The sequence below is a fragment of the Tachyglossus aculeatus genome, chromosome 3 (genome assembly GCF_015852505.1).
Source record: "Tachyglossus aculeatus isolate mTacAcu1 chromosome 3, mTacAcu1.pri, whole genome shotgun sequence".
In the NCBI taxonomy this organism is placed as follows: Eukaryota; Metazoa; Chordata; class Mammalia; order Monotremata; family Tachyglossidae; genus Tachyglossus; species Tachyglossus aculeatus.
Genome location: NC_052068.1, coordinates 39,059,650 through 39,079,176, shown reverse-complemented (window position 1 = coordinate 39,079,176; position 19,527 = coordinate 39,059,650). Strand labels below are relative to the sequence as shown.

General features: G+C 46.2%; 1 protein-coding gene across 2 annotated transcripts in view; it reads left to right on the top strand.

The window, feature by feature from the left end:
* Positions 1-19,527, top strand: part of PAPSS2 (3'-phosphoadenosine 5'-phosphosulfate synthase 2) — a 101,116-nt gene that overhangs the window by 62,900 nt on the left and 18,689 nt on the right. Inside the window, exons 3-9 of one of the 2 annotated variants that reach the window (XM_038744098.1) lie at positions 1,187-1,422; positions 2,211-2,349; positions 3,714-3,832; positions 4,986-5,099; positions 6,433-6,544; positions 10,323-10,337; positions 16,989-17,194. In XM_038744098.1, coding sequence (XP_038600026.1) covers positions 1,187-1,422; positions 2,211-2,349; positions 3,714-3,832; positions 4,986-5,099; positions 6,433-6,544; positions 10,323-10,337; positions 16,989-17,194 — 941 coding nt within the window. The remainder of the gene's footprint in view (positions 1-1,186; positions 1,423-2,210; positions 2,350-3,713; positions 3,833-4,985; positions 5,100-6,432; positions 6,545-10,322; positions 10,338-16,988; positions 17,195-19,527) is intronic. The other variant, XM_038744100.1, reaches the window with a different exon arrangement.

The window sequence follows — 19,527 nt, the reverse complement described above, 5'->3', positions numbered from 1 at the left end:
CCCTACCCAACAGTGGGCTCACAGTCTAGAAGGACTGCACCTGTCTGCTGGGTGACCTTGGGCAAGTCACTTCACTTTTCTGTGCCTCAGTTCCCTCATCTGGAAAATGAGGATTTAGACTGTGAGCCCCATGTGGGACAACTGGATTACCTTGTATCTAGCACTTAGAACAGTGCTTGACACATAGTAAGTATACCACCATTGTTATTATTATTAATACCAAAATAAATAGAATTCTAGATGTGTACACATTAATAAAATAAATAGAATAATATGTCCATATACAAGTGCTGTGGGGTGGGGAGGGGGGTAGAGCAGAGGGAGGGAGTAGGAGCTATGGGGAGGGGGGGAGGAGCAGAGGAAAAGGGGGGCTCAGTCTGGGAAGGCCTCCTGGAGGAGGTGAGCTCTCAGTAGGGCCTTGAAGGGAGGCAGAGAGCTAGCTTGGCGGATGGGCAGAGGGAGGGCATTCCAGGCCCGGGCGATGACGTGGGCCGGGGGTCGACGGTGGGACAGGCGAGAACGAGGTACGGTGAGGAGATTAGCGGCAGAGGAGCGGAGGGTGCGGGCTGGGCTGGAGAAGGAGAGAAGGGAGGGGAGGTAGGAGGGGGCGAGATGAAGGAGAGCTTTGAAGACAATACTGAGGAGTTTTTGCTTTATACAAAGGTATGAAGCAGCTCTTTCTACAGTGATCTGCATACAGTAAGCACTTAAAGAAGCAATATGGCCTAATGGATAGAGCACGAGCCTGGGACTCAGAAGGACCTGGTTTGCAGTCCTGGCTCCGCCACTAGTCTGCTGCATGACCTTGGGCAAGTCACTTCACTTCTCCGTGCCCTAGTTACCTCATCTGTAAAATGGGGATGAAGACTGTGAGTCCCTTGTAGGACGTGATCTTTGCCCAACCTGATTACCCTAGTGTTTAGGGTACATAGTAAGCACTTAGAAAATACCAAAAATAAAATAGTAAATACTATTACTGCTACACTACTACTCCAAACCAACTACCAGAAATACCATTTTGGGCTCTTTCGCTGTGCAGTGTAGACACCAGTCACCGAAACTAATTTTGTTTGGTGAGTTCTCAGTGATTTTCTTTGGATAACAGATGTTTTGCTCCAGTCAAGCATCCCAGCTCCGCTTTGGGTTCCCGTCTAACTCAGACTGCTTTGTCTGTCCTTCCTAAAAGGTCTCTCTGGTGCTGGAAAGACGACAATCAGCTTTGCTCTCGAAGAGTACTTGGTGTCTCACTCCATCCCTTGTTACTCGCTGGATGGTGACAACGTGCGCCACGGCCTCAACAAAAACCTTGGCTTTTCTTCTGGAGACCGAGAGGAAAATATCCGTCGGATAGCCGAGGTGGCCAAGCTGTTCGCTGATGCCGGTCTGGTTTGCATTACCAGCTTTATTTCCCCTTTCGCGAAGGTAAGTTGGAATTCCCAACCAGCACCTGGTCATCCAAACGCTTCTGGAGCCGAGAGTGGACTTCTAGGGGGGCATTTTCCAATCTGTTGGTTCCCTACCCGTCCCTCTGCTCTTCCTTAGGGGCTAAGAGAAAATTCCTTTGTTCCAGGTGCCGGAAGCAGTTGCCATAATCTTTCACGTTCAGAGATGCCTCTGCATTTGGCTTTATTTGAAAGGAAGGAAAAGTTAGGCTGGGAAAACACACCAGAGCTCAGTTATTTCAATTTGGAGGAAAACTGAAGAATGAAAGACATGTTTTGTAGTGGCCAATTTCAGACTTTTTTTTATTTAATGAAGTGTTAACACAAGATATGGCCCTCATACTTTTAAAATTCCACAGAGACATGCTTCTCTGAAGGAATTTCAATAGGCTACAGATGCATTCCTTAATAGTCTTGCTTTTTGCAGGTGGTTTAAAGACCTGAATTAAAAGAGGGTTGATCCTGCTGTTCTAGTAAAGAGATAATATTCTTTTTTTTAAGGTTTCCATGAAAATCCAAGAGGGAGGAACCTATGCGTTTAGTGTGTGTTTCTACATTTCCCTTTAAAGAACAGACCAATTAATCAGTCAATTAATCACTGCTTTTTATTGAACACGTACTGTGAACAGAGTGCTTGGGAAAGTATGATATAACAGACATCCCAACAGGAGCCAACAATCTGACCTAGAGGAGAGGCATAGGTTGCAAAAACACTTTAAGAATTTCGCAATACCTCCATTTTCCCTGATTTTCTGTTATCTTTTAAAGGATCGTGAGAATGCCCGAAAAATTCATGAGTCTGCAGGGCTCCCGTTCTTTGAGATCTTTGTAGATGCTCCGCTCAATATCTGTGAGAGCAGAGATGTGAAAGGCCTCTATAAAAAAGCCAGAGCAGGAGAAATCAAAGGTATGACAAACAACTGGCAATGCATCTATCCTTATTGTCTCTCTTTCAACCCTGCCCAGTAACCACATAATAATAATAATAATAATAATAACGATGGCATTTATTAAGCGCTTAGTATGTGCAAAGCACTGTTCTAAGCGCTGGGGAGGTTACAAGGTGATCAGGTTGTCCCACGGGGGGCTCACAGTCATAATCCCCATTTTACAGATGAGGTAACTGAGGCCCAGAGAAGTTAAGTGACTTGCCCACACCTGAACAATTATGTCATGGATCCCCCAAATTAAATGGGGTCGATAATTTTTGTTAATGATCGTAATTGCTTTATGTCCGAAGGCGAGTTGATAATGTCAATTAAAATCAGGACTGGTACATGCTCATCTGAAAGTTGAATGGCCAGTTGCCAGGTGGGAAAAAGGACTTGAAATTGCCCCTTTTTGTTTTTTTAATCCCTTTTTTTTTTTACAATACTTGTTAAACACTTACTATTTTCCTGGAACTTCACTAAATACTGGAGTAGATATGAGATAAACTAAGTTGGGAACAGTGACTGTCCAAGACTGAGGTCACAGTCTAAATTGAAGGGAGGAGGATTTAATCCCAATTTTACAGATGAGGTAACTGAGGGACAGAGAAATTAAGTGACTTGCCCAAGGTCACACAGCAGACAGGGCCGGAGCTGGGATTAGAACCCAGCTCCTCTGATACCCAGGCTGGTGCTTTTTTCCTCTAGGCCACACTGCTTTGCAAGTCCTTCCAAATCCCTTCCTAATTATACTGGCTCTGTGCTAGGCACTCTGTGAATACTAATAATAATGATGGTATTTGTTAAGCACTTAATATGTTCCAAGAACTGTTCTAAGCCCTGGGGTAGATACAAGATTATCAGGTTGCCCCACATGGGGCTCACAGTCTTAATCCCCATTTTACAGATGAAATAACTGAGGCACAGAGAAGTTAAGTGACTTGCTCAAAGTCACACAGCTGACAAGTGGCGGAGCCAGGATTAGAACCCATGACCTCTGATTTCCAAGCCAGAGCTCTTTCCACAGAGCCACGCTGCTTCTCTGTGAAGCCTCTGTGCCCCTGCAGCCCTCCAAATAGAGCAGAATATTGGACTTTCCATTCAGGGGTGACACTGACGACAATGCGACAACATGAGTGTCTTTGAGAGAGAGGAGCTCTTCATTTGGGACTTGGGCCCCTTTGTCAGTCATTTCCAAACCCATGTTCCCCATCCGGGAGATTGCCATCCCTCTCTGATTTAACAGTCTCGAGTCAATTTGTTATTATAATAATGGCATTTATTAAGCGCTTACTATGTGCAAAGCATTGTCTGCAGCCATTTCCTCTCTCGTGGTTTGCAGGGTTTACGGGAATCGATTCCGACTATGAGAAACCCGAAACGCCTGAACTTGTACTGAAAACCAACTTGTCCTCAGTGAGTGACTGTATCGTCCAGGTAGTGGAGCTCCTGCAGGAACAGGTGAGTTGGAAAAGGAAACTCTGGCTATGTTTGTCAGTCTTTGCACCCTGACCCCTTAGGTTCGATTGGGCGATCAATTAATCAATAGTATTTATTGTGGACCTAATGTGAGAAGCGCCTCCAGACTTGTACTTCCCAAGCGCTTAGTACAGGGCTTTGCACACAGTAAGCGCTCAATAAATACAATTGAATGAATGAGTAGTCTAGATCCTCTAGACTGTGAGCCCACTGTGGGCACGGATTCTCTCTCTTAATTGCTGTATTGTACTTTCCAAACAGTACAGTGCTTCGCACACAGTAAGCACTCAATAAATGCGATTGAATGCAAAGCCCTTAGAAGATAGTAGAGACAGTGGCTATGATCCCTGCCTTCAGGGACCTGAAAATTGAGTCGGGACTGACAGAATGTAAATTACAAATAGAAGGAAGAAAGAGAAGTGGATGAGTTTGAGTGTGTGTTTGGATTTAAATAATGGTAGATAAATTGATATGTACAGAATCAATCAACTATATTAGAGCTTACTGTGTGCTGAACACTGTGCTAAGCACTTGAGAGAGCACACAAGTGCGTAGTTGTAAGTTAAGTGGTAGTCGGGATAAAATCTGTGGGGAAAGAAAAATTAATCGGGGAAGGCATCTTGGGGGAGATGTGATTTCAGGACTTGGAAGATGGGGAGAGTGGTGTCTGGCGGATTTTGAAGGAGGAGGGAGTTTCATGCCAGGGGCAGGGCATCAGCAAGCGTTCAGTGGGAGGAGAAACGAGAACCAGAAACAGTAACTAGGCTAGCCTGACAGGAAGGAAGATTGCGAGCTGGAGTCTAGTGGGAGAAGAAATTGGAAAGTAGGAGGGCGAGAATCAATCGCCTTTAAACTAATGGCCAGGAGTTTCTGTCTGAAGCTTTCTTACAAGTTTGGGTAATGCAGAATGTCAGTAGTGTGACCCGGCAGGATGTACATCTCTGAAGCTACAGGTTGGAAGTTGTTCTCACTTGTCTTAAATGAGCTTAGCCCCATTTTGTGATCATTTCCGATGGTTAGAATGAAGTTCAGAGCGTCATTGGTCTCCTATCAGCGACAGAGCCCTGGGTTGAATGGACCACTGAAGACACTGCACGGTTTCTAATTACCCTGGATCATTTCTCTTTAACTGCAGAACATCGTCCCACATTCTGTAATAAAAGGCATCCACGAACTCTTTGTACCCGAAAACAAACTTGACCTGGCCCGAGCTGAAGCTGAAAAGCTGCCATCACTGATAATTTCCAAGGTGAGATGGTCCCGACTAGATCAAATGATGTCAGCAAAATGAAGCCGTTCTCGATTGCCTTGAAATCTGGGCCCAATTTCAAGTGGCCATGGGAATGGACGTGGCCAAGTGAAATCCAGCAGCCCATCCCAGCCCTCATTTCGGCCAATAGCAGCACATGTGCAGCAATAGCAGCAATGTGCCTCTTTCACAACTCAATGTTACCTTTAGGCTGCCTTGAAACGGCCAGGCTGCATTCTGTCCCTTCTCCTGCTCACCCTTTGGCAGGAGGGGAGGGCTGTGAGTGGGCTAAGTGGAGAGGTCTGGGTGATCCACCCACTGAGCAGTCAGCCCCTGAGCCCCCAAGATGGGTCCAATCTGAGAAATGGTAGGTGATAATAAAAATAACAGAGGTATTTGTTAAGCGATTACTGTGTGCCAAGCACTGTACTAAGGTAAATACAAGACAATCAGGTTGGATGTGGGCCCTGTCCATACTCTAGATAGGAGGGAGCAGGATTTCATCCCCATTTTACAGATGAGGAAACTGAGGCACAGGGAAGTTAGGTGACTTGAGCAAGGTAGAGTCGTGATTAGAACCCAGGTCCTCTGACTCTCGGGCCCGTACTCTTTCCACTAGGCCATGCTGCTTCTCAAGGTGAGAGAAATGTGCAGAGAAACGCAGCTTCCTCTGAGGGGGTCCTCGGCGGGCCCTGCTCCTCAATCCATCAATCCACTTCACCTTGTCTGTTTAGCAGCATGGCCTAGTGGAACAGTGCTTTGCACATAGTAAGCGCTTAATAAATGCCATCGTTATTATTAGTGGAAGGAGCACAGGCCTGAAAGTCAAAGGACCTGGGTTCTAATCCTGGATCTACCATTCATCTGTTAGCTAACCTTGGGCAAGTCAATTACCTTCCCTGGGCCTCAGTTTCCTCCCCTGAAAACTAGGAATTACGTATGTGTTCTTCCTCCCACTTAAGCTATAAGCCCCATGTGGGACAGGGACTGTACCCAACCAGCATTTAGTGTAGTATTTGGTGTATAATAAACACTTAACAAATACCACAACTTTTTTTTTCTTTTCCCTGCCCCGAAATGAGAAGGTTCCACAAACTAGGATTTAAGGCCTAGGTTTTCAGAGCGTTTCCGAGGCCCCTGCAGAAGTGCATTTGTCTTTGCAGAAGGCTCAATTTTTGAACCATATAGGGTCTAGGCATGTGTCCTTTGCTGCTATGCCCTTTCAGGTTCTCTCAGATGGCCCTTATCACTTTTGTCTGGCTCATAGGGAAAGGCTTAATTCCCCTCTTCTCAGTCAGGCTGAGATGCTGATGTGTTTAACTTTGTTTTACAGCTGGATCTTCAGTGGGTTCAAGTGTTGAGTGAAGGATGGGCTTCACCCCTCAAGGGCTTTATGCGAGAGAAAGAGTACCTGCAGGCAATTCACTTTGGCACTTTGCTGGACGGTATGATTCTTTATTTCCTAAAACTTCGTAGAAGAGGAAATATATTTCTCTCCGAGCCTTGCAAGCCCATTTGAAAAGGTTTATCCGGGCAGTGTTCCTTAGCCAATATATTGAGGAAGTCAATGGAAAAACAAATGCATTCCTTGTGGTCAGATTTGGTTTTCTAAAAAGCATCTTTTGGGGGGAGCTGCCTGGCCCCCTACTGGGTTCTCCTCCAGCTTTCCTTATAATAATGATAATAATAATACTAATAATGATTGTGGTATTGTTTAAGCCCTTACTTTGTGCCAGGCACTGTACTAAGTACGGGGATGGATGGAGTCCATGTCCCACGTGGGGCTTTACAGTCTTAAGCCCCATTTTACAGATGACAGAACTGAGGCAAAGAGAAATTGAGTGACTTGCCCAAGGTCACATAGCAGACAAGTGGAAGAGCAGGGATTAGAACTCAGGTCCTTCTGAGTCCCAAGCCCGGGCTCTATCCACTAGGCCATGCTGCTTCCTTTTGGTTGAGGACCAAACAGAGGTCTACAGGACTCCAGTTCATACTATGAGCCCTATATGGGACAGGGACTGTGTCCAACCCAATTAACTTTTATCTGCCCCAGCACTGAGAACAATGCTTGGAGATATAGTAACTTCTTAAGAAATACACTAATAATAGTAGTAACAATAATAATAATAATACACAGCCTGGGAGGGAAGCTCTAATAGATTCATTTCCCCTTCTCGCTCGTATCCCTGTCATACATAGACCAGTGTGCAGTTGGGATTTCCAGAGCCTGGGAATGGGACAGGGGGAAGGGTTGGAGAGTGGGGACAGATGAGGAAAGTGAAAACCTCATTGGAGCTCAAAAATGCACCCGCTCTGCCTTTCTGTTTTTTGTTATTTTTTATTTTCCACAGTTCCCAGTGCTGTCTGGGCCTCAAACCAGACCAGAAACAAAGACAGAGCTCACTGGAAAGACATATTAGGCTAAATTTTTTAGGATTGAGGGACCATGTCCAATTCCCACCTATGTATCCTCTCACAGTACTTAGTACAGTGCTCTGCACCCAGTAAACACTTAATAAATAGCACCACTGCTACTGCAGATACAAGGCCTTTGTCACTGCGCTGTGGTATTAACTTGGCTTCATGGAAAGGGCACAGGCTTGGGAGTTTAGAGGTTGGTTTGGTTCTAAGGTTCTAACCCCGGCTCTGCCACTTATCAGCTGTGTTACTTTGGGCAAGTCACTTGACTTCTCTGTGCCTCAGTTACCTCATCTGTAAAATGGGGGTATATATTTTATTACTTTATTTTACTTGTACATATCTACTACTCTATTAATGATGTGCATATAGCTATAATTCTACTTATTCTGATGGTTTTGACACCCGTCTACATGTTTTGTTTTGTTGTCTGTCTCCCCCTTCTAGACTGTGAGCCCGTTGTTGGGTTGGGACCGTCTCTGTATGTTGCCGACTTGTACTTCCCAAGCGCTTAGTACAGTGCTCTGCACACAGTAAGCGCTCAATAAATACAGTTGAATGAATGATATGGGGATTAAGACTGTGAGCCCCGAGTGTGACAACCTGATTACTTTGTATCTGTGCCAGCACTTAGAACAGTGCTTGGCACATAGTAAGCGCTTAGTACAGTGCTCTGCACACAGTAAGTGCTCAATAAATATGATTGAAATACCATCATTATTATTATTATTAGTTTGGATTTGAGATGGTTGGCTGCCCTTGGGGCTCCAGAGAGCTTACATTAATTCCCCTGCAACTCAGAGAGCCAAGGAACTTCCCCAATTCCTCGCCCACCTCCTTAGGGCAACTTGATCACCTTGTATCCCCCCAGCGCTTAGAACAGTGCTCTGCACATAGTAAGCGCTTAGCAAATGCCATTATTATTATTATTATTATTATTATTATCATTATTATTATTATTATACCACAGGCTCAGTTGGGTAACTTGTTCTGAGACTACCACCATAAATTCTGCTAAATCCAGCTCTCAGTTCCCGAGCCCCTCATCCCAGCTTCCTATACTCCCTGAATGCACAGAGGAAATCAGGCCCTCTAGGCTCTCCCAGTAGAGCTTGGTGGTATGGACTGGGCTCCCAGGTAGAATTACCAAAGCTACCATCATCATCATCATCATCATCATCAATCGTATTTATTGAGCGCTATGTGCAGAGCACTGTACTAAGCGCTTGGAAAGTACAAATTGGCAACATATAGAGACAGTCCCTACCCAACAGTGGGCTCACAGTCTAAAAGGGGGAGACAGAGAACAGAACCAAACATACCAACAAAATAAAATAAATAGGATAGATATGTACAAGTAAAGTAAATAAATAGAGTAATAAATATGTACAAACATATATACATATATACAGGTGCTGTGGGGAAGGGAAGGAGGTAAGATGGGGGGATGGAGAGGGGGACGAGGGGGAGAGGAAGGAAGGGGCTCAGTCTGGGAAGGCCTCCTGGAGGAGGTGAGCTCTCAGCAGACACACAGCTCTCTACCATGGAGTGGGGCAGCTGTCTGTGGGAGCATAGGTGGTACTGCTATTCTCCAACCACCTGTGCCCTCAGTTCAAAGACCTGAGGAGACCCTCTGAATCAACTCTAGCCCTTTTATTTTTTTTAATGGTATTTGTTCATTCATTCCCTCAATTGTATTTATTGAGCGCTTACTGTGTGCAAAGCACTGTACTGTCTTTGTACAGCACTGTACTGTAAGTGCTGGAGAAAGTACAATACTTTTAGACTGTGAGCCCACTGTTGGGTAGGGACTGTCTCTATATGTTGCCAACTTGTACTTCCCAAGCGCTTAGCACAGTGCTCTGCACACAGTAAGCGCTCAATAAATAGGATTGATGATGAATACGACAATAGACAGTGACAGTCCCTGCCCACAACGAGGTATTTAAGCGTTTACTATGTAGCAAGCATTATACTAAGCACTGGGTAGGTACAGGCTAATCAGGTTGGACACAGTCCATGTCCCACATGGGGCTCGCAGTCTAAATTCCCATTTTGCAGCAGCACAGAGAATCTCAGTGACTTGTCCAAAGGCACACAGCAGAAATGTGGCAAAGCCCGGGATTAGAGCCCAGGTTCCTCTGATTCCCAGCCTTGTTCTCTTTCCACTACGCTCTGCTGCCTTCTTCCCTTTCCCCCAGGTGGGAACACTGGGCTGGGTTGTCACCTGATGTTCATATCAATGCTACTGAGTCCTTGCCTCCTTTGGAGCAAATCGGAGTACCAAGTGGTTGGGAGAGAACAATAAAATGAGAAGCAGCATGATCTAGTACGTAGAACAAAGGCCGAAAAGTCAGAAGGACCGGCTTTAAACCTGGCTCCGCCACTTGTCTGCTGTGTGACCTTGGGCAAGTCTTCCCTGGGCCTCAGTTCCCTCATCTGTAAAAAGGGGATAAAAGACTGTGAGCCCCACGTGGGACATGGACTGTGTCCAACCTGATTAACCTGTACCTAACTCCAGCGCTTAATATAGTCGGGCACTTGGTAAGCACTTAATACCATTTTTAAAAAATAGAGTTGGTGAAAACAATCTCTGCCCAAAGGGAACCGACAATTTTTTGTCCACCCTGTCGCTAGTGATTTTGTGTCTTAATGTATTTCCGTGTCACCGGGAGCAAAGGATACACTGGAAATGTATTCGATGTTATATAAAGTTTCTTAATGGATTTGACTCCTAAAACTGTCATTTTTTGTTGTCTTGGTGGGAAGCAAACAGGCTTGTTAATTGTGTTTGTGTTCCTTTAGGTACCATCCAACGTGGTATGTATTTTAACAGCTTTCCCTGTGGAAGAGAAATTGTTTAGATTGTTTCATATCAATTAGGGACAAAACCAAATTAGCCAATTATAGTTGCCTTCAGTTCATGATCCAACCAGTTAAAATGGATTAACTTCTCCCATATTTTTTTTACTGATTGAATCCTGGGTGGAATAGAAGTTGTAGAAGCATATGCAGCTGATGGGCTTTCCAATCTATTTGGATGTCAGGAGAAAACTTTCATTTTAATTGTTTTGCAGCAATTTATTAATTGGTTGGTTCTTGTTTCATCTAACTGGCATCTGAGAGAAATTTTCTTGATGCGTTTTAAAGGAGTTTTGGTGAATTAAGGACAACTCCATTGTAGACAAAAGTTAAATAAGCATCTGGTTGCATTGAACATGAACTGTAGTATTTGGTTGAGGTGCGTAATTGTGCATGAGTTTAATTTCAGTGCTAATGATGGAATGTTTGGTAGACAGTTATGGAATTGGAAATAATGGAAATAGACAATGATTGTGCATGCCTTGCCTACTCTCAGAGAAGCAAGTGAGAATTCATGGGTATTTTCATTTAATGGTCACTCACTGGTACTAGGATTAATTTTGTTAATCCGTGGAGTCCCTCATTAATCTCTTGGAATCAAAATAAAACCCTCTGTAATGTGTAACTGAGCAGTCTAAAGTAGTGCATAAATAGATGGATCAACTGTGAAAAAGAATAACTTCTGTTTAAAAAGTGGGATTCCTGTCTTATCCACTAAAAAAAAAAACGGATGAGTGCCGAATATCAAAGGTAAAGTACATGTTGTAAAGGCAAGACTGAGTGCAGAATAAAAAAATTAAATATCATAGAGAAAAGACATGAGAAGCAGCGTGGTTTTGTGGATAGAGCGTGGGTCTAGGAATCAGAAGGACCTGGGTTCTAATTCCACCCCTGCCACTTGTCTGCTGAGTGACATTGGGCAAATCACTTCTCTATACCTCAGTCCCCTCTTCTGTAAAATGGGGATTCATTCATTCATTCATTCAATCGTATTTATTGAGCGCTTACTGTGTGCAGAGCACTGTACTAGGCACTTGGGAAGTACAAATTGGCAACATATAGAGACGGTCCCTACCCAACAGTGGGCTCACAGTCTAGAAGGGGAGACAAAGAACAAAACAAAACATATAATAATGATGGAATTTATTAAGCGCCTACTATGTGCCAAGCACTGTTCTAGGCGCTGGGGTAGGTACAAGGTCATCAGGCTATCCCACATGGGACTCACAGTCCTCACCCCCACTTTACAGATGAGAGAACTGAGGCACAGAGAAGTCAAGTGACTTACCCAAAGCCACCCGGTAGCTGACAGTTGGCGGAGCCGGGATATAATACACTGAGCCCCATGTGGGACATGGATTGTGTCCAACCTGATGAGCTTGTATCTACCCCAGCACTTAGTACAGTGCCTGGCACATAGTAAGCACTTAACAAATACCATAAAAACTGTAAATTAAATAAGGCATAAATTGCACATTTTGATGGAAAAATAAACCCTCTTAAGGAGAGGAAAAAAAGAGGTGTGGAAGAGGATTGGGTGGGAGGGGGTGACGACTGGACCTGACTTCAGTATGGGAAAACTACCTGTTTCTCCTCAATAAGGAGTCAGGCTGAGCTCCTCCTCAAAACCATGAATGATCGGGTTCAATATATCTGGGAATATTTCTCAGCCCCTTCTGACTGGCTGTCTCGTAAAGTCCCTCCAGACCTCAGAAGGAGTCTAGGGGGGTGGCGAAAGAGAGAGACAGGCTTTTTCCCTGAAATCCATCACTGGATAGCATTTTTGGGGGCATTGAAGGATGAAAAAAAAAATTAGGGCCCACACCACCTGAATTTCCTGATTTGTTCAGCTCCTTTCCTCACCTAGATGATAAGGTTAATTTGACTCAAATCATTCCTTTGGTTTTTTTTTTTTTTACTAAAATAAAACCACTAAAATATTAAGTGGTTTATTACCAAGTGCAGTACTGAACTCAGAATTTATAAGTTCACCTTGGCACAGTCTTCAGACATTGTGTTAGGTCTCGCTTTTTAATTGGCCGCTAGTACCTTGCTCTCTCGATCCTTCAGATTCTTTAGGGCACTCTTAAATTTTGTAGAGCTTTTGTTACATGAAAATGGGCAGTGACTGAAGAGTTTGCTTTCAGAACCCTACCCCAGACACGAATTCCAAGTGTCTGAAATTTTCCATCGGTTCTACTGAAGGACAGGATGCCATTTTTGTCCGGCGTTCAGGATATTTCACATTTGAGGAGAAATCCCTGAAGGAACATTTCCAGGCTCCCGTTAGAAACAATGTTGTTTAGTGGCAAGAGCACCGGCCTATTGGTCCGAGGAGCTGGGTTCTAGGCTCTGCTCCATTCCTTGCCTTATGTGGGGCCTTGGGCAAGTCACTTAATTGCTTTGTACTTCAGTTTCCTTAACCGTAAAATGGGGAATCAATATCTGCCCTCCCTCCTACTTAAACTGTGAGTCCCATTTGGGACAGGGACTGCGTCCAACCTGATTATTGGGGAAGCAGCGTGGCTCAGTGGAAACAGCACGGGCTTTGGAGTCAGAGGTCATGGGTTCACATCCCGCCTCCGCCACTTGTCAGCTGTGTGACTTTGGGCAGGTCACTTAACTTCTCTGCGCCTCAGTTCCCTCATCTGTAAAATGGGGATTAAGACTGTGAGCCCCACGTGGGACAACCCGATCACCTTGTAAACTCCCCAGCGCTTAGAACAGTGCTTTGCACATAGTAAGCACTTAATAAATGCCATTATTATTATTATTATTATTATCATGAATCTGCCCCAGCGCTTAGCAGAGTGGTTTGCCCACAGTAAGCACTTAAGAAATACCACAATCGATATTATTATTATTACCGTATTGGGTTTTCCCTTCATTTTGCCTCTGCAAGGATCACACTGGCTCCTCTCCACCTCTCCAGCTTCAGGGAATAGTCCTCAATCAATCAGTGGTATTTATTGAGCTCTTGCTGGGTGCAGAGCACTGTACTGAGCAGTCAGTCAAAAATGATATTTATGTGTTCCGAGCTCTCCATTGGGCTCTTGGGAGAGCACAGCGCGGTAGAGTTGGTAGACATGATCCCTGCACTCAAGCGTTTAAGCACTTGGGAGAATAAACTAAAAAGTCAGTGGACGAGATCCCTGCCTTTGAGGAGCCTACAATCTAGCACCACCAAATTTCAAAAATGAAAAAGGCCAGCAGCTTTCCCCTTCCTCAACCACCCACGGACGACCAAGGCCCTGCCTGGCCTGGAGCAGGGTTGGGGAAAATTTGAGCTAGTCTTCTCCAGAAGGTTTATGTTGAGAAGCAGCGTGGCTCAGTGGAAAGAGCCCGGGCTTTGGAGCCAGAGGTCATGGGTTCGAATCCCGGCTCTGCCGCATGTCTGCTGTGTGACCTTGGGCAAGTCACGTAACTTCTCTGAGCCTCAGTTACCTCATCTGTCAAGTGAGGATTAAGACTGTGAGCCCCACGTGGGACAACCTGATCACCTTGTATCCCCCCCCAGCTTAGAACAGTGCTTTGCACATAGTAAGCACTTAACAAATGCCATCATTATTTATTTATTATTATTACTCGGCCAAGTGGCCCAAGTCGGAATTGAGGTGTGACTCTGCCCTCGTGGAAGGCATGTGGCGGGTCCCCTGCTTTGGGCTTAGCAGAGCCCACGGGTGGGACGAAGGGGGTGGCTGCTTACTTCTAGGGCTCCCGGCGGAGTGGGCCCAGGCTGACGCCTCCCTGAAGCGCAGGAAAAGCCTGCCCACATACCTGCCTGCTTGCTCACCCTTCTTCCTGTCTACCTGCCTGCTGGCCCTTTGAACGTGGCCCCAGACTTCTCAGCTGGCCCTCCCTGAGGATGATGGCAAGCAGCGTGGCTCAGTGGAAAGAGCAAGGGCTTTGGAGTCGGAGGTCATGGGTTCAAATCCCGGCTCTGCCAATTGTCAGCCGTGTGACTTTAGGCAAGTCACTTCACTTCTCTGGGCCTCAGTTCCCTCATCTGTAAAATGGGGGTTAAGACTGTGAGCCCCCCGTGGGACAACCGGATCACCTTGTAACCTCTCCAGTGCTTAGAACAGTGCTTTGCACATAGTAAGCACTTAATAAATGCCGTTATTATTATTATTATTATTATTATTATTATTATTATTATTATTATTATTATGGGGAGCCATGCAGGGGTAAGGCACCACGGGAGCCCCAGGGGATTCTGGTGCCTCTGATCTCCCATCCTCGTGTCTCTCCCCACTTCAATCCATACTTCATGCTGCTGCCTGGATTGTCTTTGTCCAGGAGGCCTTCCCAGACTGAGCCCCTTCCTTCCTCTCCCCCTCGTCCCCCTCTCCATCCCCCCCATCTTACCTCCTTCCCTTCCCCACAGCACCTCTATATATGTATATATGTTCGTACGCATTTATTACTCTATTTATTTATTTATTTATTTTACTTGTACATATCTATTCTATTTATTTTATTTTGTTAGTATGTTTGGTTTTGTTCTCTGTCTCCCCCTTTTAGATTGTGAGCCCACTATTGGGTAGGGACTGTCTCTATATGTTGCCAACTTGTACTTCCCAAGCGCTTAGTACAGTGCCCTGCACACAGTAAGCGCTCAATAAATACGATTGATTCTGGGCCCTGGGCCTGGGAGCAGAATGGGGATAGGGGAGTGAAAGCTGCTTTAGCAGGGGACCACGACCACCACCTGCCCTTGGCTACCAGGAGCCTGAGATGGAGGAGGTGGGTAGTGGGCAGAACTCTCCCTGACCACAGTGCAGGTAGATGGAAATCACTATTATGAGCCTCTGCCAAACCAAAGTCAGCAGAGAAGGCAGGTGGACTAGGACGCTCGCCAACCGGTTCGACCACTGGCTTTCTGGGCAACTTTAGGTCCGTTGCTCGGAGCCGGGCCAGCATCGTGTCATCTGTAGACTGACTTGGGCGGGATGGCCAGCGTGACACGTGACCCCGTCCGATGCTACCTCCCCAATCCGCCTTCGAAGCAGTGGGGCAACCCCTGGGCTACGGACCCATCAGAGGAGGGAGAAAGATTAAACTGCGCTCCTGGCCTCACCCACCAAATAGCTGTTTACGGCCCCAAGCGCCCACTCTGAGGAAAAGGGTGTCACTGAAGGATTCAGTTTTCCCCTCCCTCCCCAGTCAGAATCAGATCTAGAAAATTGACAATCCAAATCTTCCTCGGAAGAAAAAAAAAGCTTGACACGTGGCTGGGGTGGGGAAAGAAACTAGAGAAAAGGGCAAGATATAAGCTCCTGTGGGCAGGAAATGTGAATACCATCTGTGTTGTTTTGCACAAGCTCTGCACACAGTAAGCACTCGATAAATACCACTGATGATGATGCTTGATATAGGGTGATTTTTTTTTCTTGGGTCTCTGCTTTGGGAGATGCATTTGGACTGTTGGGATAAAGCCAATAATAATGGTAGTATTCGTTCAGTGCTCAGGATGTGCCGTTCCCAGGGGTAGCTGCAAGATAATAATAATATGTTGCCAACGTGTACTTCCCAAGAGCTTAGTACAGTGCTCTGCACACAGTAAGTGCTCAATAAATACGATTGAATGAGTGAATAATAATAATGATGGCATTTATTAAGCGCTTACTATGTGCAAAGGACTGTTCTAAGCGCTGGGGAGGTTACAAGGTGATCAGGTTGTCCCACGGGGGGCTCACGGTCTTCATCCCCATTTTACAGATGAAGGAAGTGAGGTGACTTGCCCAAAGTCACACAGCTGACAATGGGTGGAGCTGGGATTTGAACCCACAACCTCTGACTCCAAAGCCCATGCTCTTTTCCACTGAGCCACGCTGCTTCTCGATGGCTGCTTCACGATGCAGCCACACGCTGCATCCTGCCAGTCACAGTCCTTGTCCTATATGGGACTTTCATTCTAGGAAGGAGGAAGAACAGGTTTTGAATTCCCATTTTAGTAATAGTAATTATGGTATTTGGTATGTGCCAAGCACCGTACTGAATGCTGGAACAGGTACAAGATGAACAGGTTGGACACATTCCCTGTCCCACGTGGGGCTCGCAATAGGAGAGAGAGGGAGAAGAGGCATTTTGCAGATGAGGAAACTGAGGTACAGAGAAATTAAGTGACTTGCCTAAAGTCACAAAGTAGGCAAGTGGCAGGGCCAGGATTGGAACCGTGATCCCCTGATTCTCAGGCCCAGGATCTTTCCACTTGCCACACTGCTGCTCTAAAGTGCCAGAATCAATGAACTGTGTGGTTTTAGAATGGCATTGTGGAAGGAGCCCTGGGGCAGCTGTGCCCTTCGCTGTGCTCTGGCACCACCCCAGACACATGATGCCAGTCAAAACTAGACAGCTGCTGAGGGGGAAGGAAGTGGATGTGGTTGGTGCCACTGGGTTGGGGGTCCGGAGGGGGTGTACCCCCAACTTTCAAGCCTTGGCCCCCTGACTCACTTGGCCAACACCCTGAAATTGAGTGGTGTCCATCCTGGCCTATTCATATTCCTCTGCCAGCCCACACCCCCTCCCGGCTCTCCCTGCTTGGTTCACCTTTTTCCACCCTTCCAATCAGGCCACCAACTAATGTGGCACCCCCTCTTCCTACAGATGGCGTGATTAACCTGTCCATCCCCATCGTGCTGCCGGTCTCCAAGGAAGACAGAAAGCGGCTGGCGGGGGCCTCCGAGTTCGCCCTGGAGTACAATGGGCGGAAAGTTGCCATCCTCCGAGACCCCGAGTTCTTTGAACACAGAAAGGAAGAGCGCTGTGCCCAGGTTTGGGGGACTACCTGTGAGAAGCACCCTCACATCAAAGTAAGTCCGGGGGCCTGGGCAAGTCCAGGTCTTTCCTCAGCTCTTCGGAGATGGAGCCAGTGAAAGGGGAGGGCTGGCTGTGGAGAGTGGTCTCAGGGCAGGGCAGGAAAAAGGGCAGTGTGGGAAGCTGTTAGGCTCCTCTTTCTCCACTGTATTCCCAGTCAATCAGCTGGGATGGCCCTGACCTGAGCCTGCCATCCACCTCACCAGTCTGCTGTATGGTGGACTTCCACTCAGTGGGAGGGGAGTGACTTCCTGCCCAAAAGAACATGTTATCTTTTAGACTGTGAGCCCACTGTTGGGTAGGGACTGTCTCTATGTGATGCCAATCTGTACTTCCCAAGCGCTTAGTACAGTGCTCTGCACATAGTAAGCGCTCAATAAATACGATTGATTGATTGATTGATTGATTATCTCCTTCCTTTTCTTCCTCCATCCCTCCCTTCATCCATTCCTCCCTCCCTGCTTCCTTCCCTATCTTCTTTCCTTCTTCTCTTCCATTCTCCCTCTCTGCTTTCCTTCCTTCCTTCCTTCCTTCCTTCCTTCCTTCCTTCCTTCCTTCCTTCCTTCCTTCTTTCCTTCCTTCCTTCCTTCCTTCCATCCTTCCTTCCTCCCTTCCTCCCTTCCTTTCTTCCTCTCTCTGCTTTCCTTCTTCTCATCCTTCCTTCCTCCCTCTCTCCTTCCCTTCCTCTTTTCCTTTCTTCTTTCCTTCTTCCCTTTCTTCCCTCCCTCTGTTCCTCCCTCTCTCCTTTCCCTCTTCCCTTTCTCCCTCAGATCAGCCCAGAAATTCTGAAAAGAGAATGATTCCCCAGATAGATTACCAAGCCCATATCCACCCCCACCTCACTCCCATGTTAATAATAATAACAATAATAACAACAGTATTTGTTCAGCACTTACTACGTGCCCAGAACTGAACTGAACTAAGCCCTGGGTTAGATACAAGATAATCAAGGTCAGACAAAGTTCCCGTCCCACATAGGACTCACAGTCTAGGGGGAGGCAGAACAGGTATTTAATCTCCATTTATAGAGGATACTGAGGCACAGTGAAGTCAAGTGACTTAAGGTCACACATCAGGCAAGTGGCAGAGCCAGGTCTCCTGATTACCAGTCCTGTGCTCTCTCTACTAGGCCATGCTACTGCTCTTATCTACCACCAAAGCCAAGGTCTAGATCCCATAGTTCAAAGGAGAAAGTGCTGCATTTCTACGGTGATGGCATTGAAATCTGCAAACATTATTTCTGGGAAAGCTTATGAACAAGCATTCGGGAACACACGCCCACATTAACTCACAAGCTCACTGGTTTGAGAAGAACAAAGCCTTATTTCCTTGAAATTATGATGACACACGGTCTTGTTTTTTTTTTCTACCAAAAGATACCTGGATTTGAGCTGGGCAGGGAGCCCGGGGCCAGTGAGGGAGGGCAATTACTCCTTTCGTTGGAGCCTGAGAGGTCACTGCTTGATTGGGGCAGGGGTAGTGCCAGGCAGGCCTCCACAGATCCGCCTTTGGCCGGGCTTTCGGGCCTTCCTCCCCGTTCCCAGAGGGCAGGAAATATAATTCAGGGTCTTTCCAACAGGAGGGAATCCCAGGTAGGACCCACTGATAAAACCAACCACAGAAAGCATTAAGACATTTTCAAGGTGCCCGCAGTGCTTAGATCTTTTTCCACAGAGGATTCACTTTGGCTAAGGAAATCTGAGCTGATTTCAGTTATCATGTAGGAGGATCTAAAATTAAAAATTCAACCGGCCCGTTTGGGATGCTTTGGTCTCTCAGCACTAGTGTCCAGGTGTAACCCTCCCTCCTAGTCTGTGAGCCCCACGGGGGACAGGGACTGTATCCAACTTGATAATCTTGCCTCTACCCTAGCATTTAGTACAGTGCCTGGCACACAGTAAGTGCTTAACTTACTGTGATGAAGCAACGTGGCCCAGTGAAAAGAGCACGGGCTTGGGAGTCAGAGGCCATGAGTTCTAATCCCGGCTCCACCACTTGTCAGCTGTGTGACTTTGGGCAAGTCACTTCACTTCGTTGGGCCTCAGTTACCTTATCTGTAAAATGGGGATTAAGACAGTGAGCCCCATGTGGGACAACCTGATCACCTTATATCCCCCCTAGTGCTTAGAACAGTGCTTGGCACATAGTAAGCGCTTAACAAATACCATTATTATTATTACCAAATACCATTAAAAAAATAAAATTATTCCAGTGCTGGGCACATAGTAAGTACCTAACAAATATCACTATTATTATTAATAATAGCTATCATTGTTATTACAAGCTGCCCTGCATTGAACCTGGTGTCCCAGAGGGGTGTCCCTGAATG